The 7,447-nt window shown below is 36.6% G+C and overlaps 1 protein-coding gene across 1 annotated transcript; it reads left to right on the top strand.

The window, feature by feature from the left end:
• The first annotated feature begins 1,350 nt into the window (after positions 1 to 1,350).
• Positions 1,351 to 3,560, top strand: LOC125480055 (calmodulin-7). The gene is made up of 2 exons (XM_048590296.1): positions 1,351 to 1,511; positions 2,911 to 3,560. The coding sequence occupies exons 1-2, from the start codon at positions 1,436 to 1,438 to the stop codon at positions 3,282 to 3,284; spliced, it is 450 nt and encodes a 149-aa protein (XP_048446253.1). The 5' UTR covers positions 1,351 to 1,435; the 3' UTR covers positions 3,285 to 3,560.
• Positions 3,561 to 7,447: the final 3,887 nt, after the last annotated feature.

Below are 7,447 nucleotides of genomic sequence, written 5' to 3'. Positions count from 1 at the left end.
GCTCGCCTAGATCCAAGTCTCCCTAATCCCAGTGCGGTGGGTTGGGCCAATCAAATTTCAAATTGAAGTTTGGTCGACGACACCTGCTGCCCGACCTTTGCCAATCCCATCGTGGCTTTTTGAATCAGTAAGGGTCACAGTCCCAGTCTTCTAAGTCAGGGAAACCACTATACCTTTTTGGGAAGTTGTGTACAACCGAAGGGCCAACCTCATTATCATTTGCCCCGCCCCTTTCTAAGGGGGATTCAATCAGAACGCGAGGAAATATTAGCGTTATGCCATGTGGCACAATTTGATGTGTTCGATTTCGAACCAATTTGAAAATCAATGGCAGGATTAATCCAACATTAAAAAAATTTATAAAGAAGAAAAAAAACACATAAAGAAATAGAAAAAAAAATATAAAAAAATATAGTAAAAATTAGAAATTTTTATATTGTTGTTTTATAAATACCCAACTATCTTCTTCATTCTCCATCACAACTTAATCTTCATTTTCACCACAATCTTCTATATTTATTTTTCACTATTAAAATTTTTTTTTCCTTAAATTAATTATGTTTATTGTAATGCTATGCTTTTGTTTTGTATTGAAAGCATAAAAAAAATAAACAAGCATTTTATTTTCAAAGCATTAAAAACCAATCTTCTATATTTTAAACAATCTTTTTATTTTCAAAGCATAAAAAAATTTTAAAAAAAAATTGTGAATAGTGCTGTCGTTTTCAAACTAGTGGAGTTACACAAAGGCAAGTACTATTCAGAGTGAATATCAAAGGCAACTTACATGCCCATCCTTGCCCTTGCCTTTCACCAACTAGTGGAAATGCTCCAAGGGGTTAGTCTAGTGGAAAGCAAGCAAAGGTTCGGAATTCCCAATCCAAATTTGGTTTTATGCATTTCCTGAGGTAACAAGCTCTGCTTTGACGTATCGTTTATTTGTGAGTCAAAAATACTATATTATCTCACATGGTACGTGATTGCATTAGAAAGGGAATTAGTCTCCATCCATCTCACATTGTAGTTTGCACACGTGACTGATTTCTTTGTGTTTATTTTATTTTATATAATATATTTTTCTTTTATTAATATTATTATGTAAAGTAATGTTAATGAGAATAAAATTTAATTTATAAATTATACGATGCGATTATTGATAATTAAATTATTATTTAAATAATAATTAACGTGTTTGTTTTTTATTGAATACATACTATGATTTAATTTGAAGCAAAAATTTAGTTTCGAATCGAAGAGAAAGTATACGTGCGGATGAGAGAGAATCAGGCGCCGATGGACCACCACTCTTCCCTTTGATATATAAAGGCTACCCGTCTCTTCCCATTTTTCCACATTCGACACGCACAGACGGATTTTCCTTTTTTCCTTTGGACAATTTCTCTGCGATTTTCTCGGAAGCCAAACGCTCTCAACGATGGCCGATCAGCTCACCGACGACCAGATCTCTGAGTTCAAGGAGGCTTTCAGCCTATTCGACAAGGACGGCGATGGTCTCCTTTCTCAGATCCCTCTTTTTCCTCTTTTTTCCCTTTCCTTTTTGTTCTTATTATGCCTAACTAATCTATGATATTTGGATCTAATGCTGTTATTGCATCGAAATTTCGTTTGTGCTTGTGAAAATTTGTGATTGATCGAGGGTTTTTTTAGCAATTGATTCGATTTATCATTCTCCGAGTGCGTTTTGATCGTTTAGGATAAGATCATGCTGTTAGATCTGATCGTTAGAATTTAAATAGATGAATGAATTGTGCATTCCCCTTATTGATTCGGTACGTGTCTGATGTTTCGTTTCCCCTTGTTTGCACAATTAATTTTTCTGGTATTGGGATCACGAGGCAATGTTACATGATATACATAAGAAAATACAGAGATATATAAATATAAACCGATTTCCTGTATGTTTCTGTCGTCTAATAATAGCATGAAATGCAGATTTTTGTGCCAAACACTTCTTCAGGGTTTAGGGTTTGAAGAAATCTGTGAATTATAATTTTGATTTTGAACAATTTTTGTATCAGTTCACAGTTTTCAGATTTTGTAAGCACGCAACTGTTTGACGTCTCCGTATATTTCTTCTTCTTAGCTTTATACTTAGACGAATCAGTTTTTTATTACTCTATAAGTATGTTTGATCCTTGGATTTATATGTTAAATCTGTAAGTATTATCTGAGTCGTCGAATCTTCATAACATCGTATAGTGACTTTTTTTTCCTATTTGACAATCGTATTTTGGTCATGTGGCATTTTCTAGCCTTTACTATCTTAATGGTATTTGAGTATTATCTTTTTCTTGTTAGGAGTCAGAGTTTGAAGTGCATCTATAAATGTTATCAATCCTTTACTCGTATGGTTTGGTGTTTTTCTTATTTGACAATCATATTTTGGTCGTGTGGCATTTTCTAGCCTTTACTATCTTAATGGTATTTGAGTATTATCTTTTTCTAGTTAGGAGTCAGAGTTTGAAGTGCATCTATAAATGTTATCAATCCTTTACTGGTATGGTTTGGTGGTTTTGGGATGGACTATTGTGAATTGATTTGTCTTTTCTTTTCTGATATTTTGATATGGAATTTAGAAATCTGGATGAATGTTTTGCTTTTCATTGTTTGCCTTATATATGTTGTGTGCAATATTGAAATTGTTAAGCGTTGTTTGATTGAAATGTGATAGACTGATAGTCTTAGTTCATGCGTGTGCTTTTCTTTATCCAATTTAGACAGAATTCCCTCAACAGTAATAACAGTTTAATGTATTGGAGTGAATGTTTGGGGGAGAACTTGGGGGAGAACAGTGGTTTTCTTGCGTTCGTATGCCGGGCTACAGTTATGTGTCTGAAGCCCTATTACCAATTTCTTCGTTGGATTCCACCGTAATGTTTCTTTATGCAGGTTGCATCACTACAAAGGAGTTGGGGACTGTTATGCGTTCACTTGGGCAGAACCCCACTGAAGCTGAGCTTCAGGATATGATCAATGAGGTTGATGCTGATGGGAATGGGACCATTGATTTCCCAGAGTTCCTTAACCTGATGGCCCGGAAGATGAAGGACACTGATTCTGAGGAGGAGCTCAAGGAAGCCTTCCGAGTGTTCGATAAGGACCAGAATGGCTTCATTTCTGCCGCTGAGCTTCGTCATGTTATGACAAATCTAGGCGAGAAGCTGACAGATGAGGAAGTGGATGAGATGATTCGTGAGGCTGATGTGGATGGTGATGGGCAGATCAACTATGAGGAGTTCGTCAAAGTCATGATGGCCAAGTGAGGATTAATTGACCAAAACTAAAGTTTATATAAAAACGTAAAAGGGAACAGGGCAGATAAGTTCAAAAGAGATTTTCGCATCCCATTAGGACATGTTCATTTGGTATTGCTAGGTTTTGGTTGGTTCATGTATGCATTATTTGTGGTACCGTTCCTTTTAGTATCCTACTTGTTTGCTGTCTCTTCATAGTTCCTGTTTGGTAGTGTCTGTTACGATACATTGGTATTTTGATTCTTCTCTTTGAAATCTATTGGGTGAATCTGATATTACTGCTTATTGTTGTTTTTCGTTAATGTGATCTTGTCGTCATGCGTTGGTGATACGTGCTTCTTCTGTTGTTTATTGTCTTCAAGCATGCAATTTGAATTTCAAAATCATGTTAGTATTATGTTACTTTTTCCTCAGTATCAGTTCACTCAGAAATTGAAAGTAGGTTTTCGGGATTACAAATTCTTCAAACTCCATTGGCGGAGTCTGAAATTGATCACCGATGGTGGTTATGATCTGATGAAACTTGTTAATAGTTTTCTGTAGATTATAACTTGGTAGGGAATGAATCACTGATGCATGCTTCTTTCGACAAACTTGGTTGCTTGCTTGCTTACTCCGTAAGTAGAACGGTGTCCTAGGCACTGGCATTGGCAACGGGTGCATCCAACGTCAACGTGCTGTCATGATTTCTTCTTTTGTATTTCTTTTGTTTTTGTGGTGCACGGGGCGAGTGGCCTTAAAGCGAAAACGTGTAAAAGATAAGCATCATATTCCTCTTTGTTCCACCTTATTTGACTGATTCGCTTGGAGGACAATAGGAGTTATTCTCTTCCGGACCAAAGTAGAATCCTACACTTGGCATTGCAGTGGCAATGCAGGAGTTTCTCCTTTCACCTCCCCCAACATTAATTCCGGATACTAGGAATATTTGGGAAGGCGGAATTGAAAGGGTAAATGCTATTAACTACTTGAACTACGTGTCTGTTCATTTCCAAAATCATATTTGGCATCCAAAAAACGCTTAAAGCGAAAAAGAAATTTCTATGAAAGCATGATGAGTGGATGAAGAGCGTCGACCGACTTTTCAAACCAACCAATCGAGCCGAGTATAAAATAGTGATCTCAAATCGCATCGCACCGCATGCAAATAGCATAAGCATTAAGCATTGTAATAATGTTTGTCTCTCCTACTTAATGACAGAAGAATGAGAAGTCGATCAAATCAAAGGAGCGACAGCGTCGGCAGCGCGAATTCAAAGGAGTGCAAGAACAAGACCAACGGAGGAGAGAACGGGAAGATGAGGCGTCGTTATCGTTGTAGACAACACTTACACGATTGTTCTATCTTGTAATTAAAACTCAATAATTTCATGTTATCTTTCTTAAACATTCCTCTAATTAATCCAAAGGGAAAGTTCCATTACTATTTTATATGCTTCGTCGAACAAGGTCTAACCAATTTAGCATTAATCTCCTCTATATATTACTCCTCTAGTTAATCCAAAGGATTGGTCATGGGGACGCAGCCCGAAACTTGAAAGCAGTGGAACTTTGAAGCTCATTTCTTTGGTAGACTACCACATCAATTTCAAGAGAGTTTTACTTTTGCCTCTTACAGTACTACTTTGGTTTTCATCAAAGGTTGTTCACACAACCTTAAGGGAGGAGGGCCTTCTTCCTTCCTTTGCATGCTTCATCTGCAAGGCCCGCAGAACACTCTTGGAAGATTTTTTTAGTTGCACCTAGTCATCACATGAGTAGGTTGCCTTCGTACCTCTTCTCCAAGAGGATCAAATTGCCATAGTTCGCCCTTAGAACTAAGATGCCAATGGGTGGTGAGTAAGAGTGATTAACTAGAATAATCTTGCTCAAGAGGAGTAGGGTGGTGAACGACTATGCACAAAAGGCTGCTATTGTTGAAATTTTTTGCTCAAGGGTTTGGGCCATCACTTCAAAGGTTTGTTCATGCATATTCATTTCACGTTTAAAATTTCTACTACATTTTGATTAGTGATGTTGTTTGTTCGGAATTACTCGCTACTTTCCAGCTAGATGGCCATGCAATTCAAGACAACCTGTATGGGCCGATTGACAGTTTTTTATCCGAGGTTGAATTTATAGCCCTTGATCTGTTCAGATTGCATTTATTTTTTATACGTGTCCTTTGTGCCTTTGTCTTGGCTGGCTAAAAACAAACACCCCATTTTGCTTAAAATCTCAGCTAGGTCTCTTTTGTTGGTGGTTAGAAAGTTTAGATTTCAAGAGTGTTTTAAAAAGGCTTTAAGCTTCCTCTTGTGTTCTTTAATAGAAACCCTAACCGCATAACCTTTTCTCATGCATTAAATCAGTGTTAACTCTGCACATGCTTTCTGATTAAAGGTTTGTTTTGGTCATGGTCTAGTTTTACAAGTTTCAAATCTTCGAATTGACCTAGTTTGGATTCGCGTCAGTTTTCTTCCTGCAACTATTTGACTGGAGAAATTGACTTGTCATCTGAATCTATACTTCATACCATCTTCATTATTACATCATTTGCATTGATTGTGTTGGTCTTAGTGCCACAAGGAGAAGAGTTAAAGGTTGGAGTGGTCTTCTAGTGAATATTGAAGACATTTCCATCTCGTACAAAGTAAGGTTGCACAAAGCTAAATCTGCTCCTTAAATTAGATCTAGGAAATGAGCTTGATGTGGTACTTTGTATGAAACTTATTTGCACTAGTGGATTGTGTAAGATAGTAATCTGAAATCATAAGAAACAACAAGACATTAGGATCACGAATACAATAACGAAATCGACATGAAAAGGAAATAAACTTATTTGTAGAAGAGGAAAACATGATGCTAGGGTTTTAGGAGAGTCTTCTCCACTCAAGCAGTTGTTAATCCTTTTGCTAGTGAATAGGGTTTAGCACAAAACAAGGATTATTACTGTGAGTGCAGGGACCTCCTAATATACTGATAATTATCCCTATAATCCGGCCTATTAACTAATTACATGGGATATTCCATATCAATTAGGATATCATAATAGTCCTAAATGGTAACGAATTCTTTGTCAACTAATTAAGGTCTTCATAATTAATTGCACTAAATAAGGACTCATTAACCTAACCATAAGGCTCCATGATTTCCTCAACTATTAACTCGGATTGACCAAGTTACTTGTATGTCAAGAAATTGCGAGCGTTCTTTGACACTCACAACTTACAGAGTGGACTCAGTGGAGCCCCTAGTTTTTTAACCTAGAGGTGGGTTTTTCCGGCCAAAAACTTTGTGTGTTGTTTATTGTTCTTTTCATGTTCACATATCTTGTTCATTTGCATGTGATATATGTTTTCTATGGTTTGCAAATAAATGTGTGCCTACAACTAAGCTTATCAAAGTTATCATGTGAACTGGACTTTAGTTTTAGGACCACTTCAGTAAGCCAAATTTAATTTATTTATTCTACTTTTTGGTAAACTAACAAATCTGATCTTAGTTAACTAGTGTTGCTAACTAGTCAAGCATATATTGAATTTTAATTACAGGATATTCCACCTGGTACCAATTTCACTTTTCGTTCTTGATGCTTAGTTTGCTATCTTTTGAGTTAAATGATTTATCTTCTTGTTTGGTATGGTTTTCTTGTTGTGTTAAATTTTTGCCTCATTTGGTGGCTACATTTTTTCGGTTTGAGTGTTTTAATAAGTACTTAAGTTTGTTTCATTGGTTTCTTGGTGTTGCTTGTACTTTTAGCTCGTGCAGATTACATTATTTGATTGCTAGAGGACGATTGATTTCCCTAGTGAGATTGTTTATTTGTCTGAAAAGGTTGAGTGCCTAGAGGCTATGGTTTATGACGTCTTTGAGCTACCCAAGACACATGCCTTGTAGCCTGGCAGCTAGCGTTTCCAATTACCCATTTCGGGAATTAAGTACCTATCATCTCAACATTGCTTTTAGGTTTCCAAAATTTAGATGCATATGTTTAATCTGTAATGATCTTTTCTTCTTCCTTGTGGTCTAGACGTCGCCTTGCTCTATTTATAGAAGGAGTTGGGCTATGTTTTGGCAGTCGTTCAATCTTTAAATTCTTTGCTTTCTAACTCCTTTTTTCGAACCTGTAGTCATGGCTTAGAAATCTCAGCTTATTACTAGTTCTTCCCGAAGCCCTAGAATGATCACAAGCC

Source organism: the organism of the source record quoted next, unplaced genomic scaffold, assembly GCF_019419815.1.
Source record: "Pyrus x bretschneideri cultivar Hongxiangsu unplaced genomic scaffold, Pyrus_bretschneideri_v1 Contig31, whole genome shotgun sequence".
NCBI lineage: Eukaryota > Viridiplantae > Streptophyta > Magnoliopsida > Rosales > Rosaceae > Pyrus > Pyrus x bretschneideri.
This window is presented reverse-complemented; position numbering and strand designations above follow the sequence as displayed.

Bases quoted from the DNA above. Each gene is read 5' to 3' on its own strand.
- LOC125480055 (XM_048590296.1), top strand. From the start codon at position 1,436: ATGGCCGATCAGCTCACCGACGACCAGATCTCTGAGTTCAAGGAGGCT. The intron at 1,512-2,910 runs GTCTCCTTTCTC...TTCTTTATGCAG, and splicing joins ATTCGACAAGGACGGCGATG to GTTGCATCACTACAAAGGAG.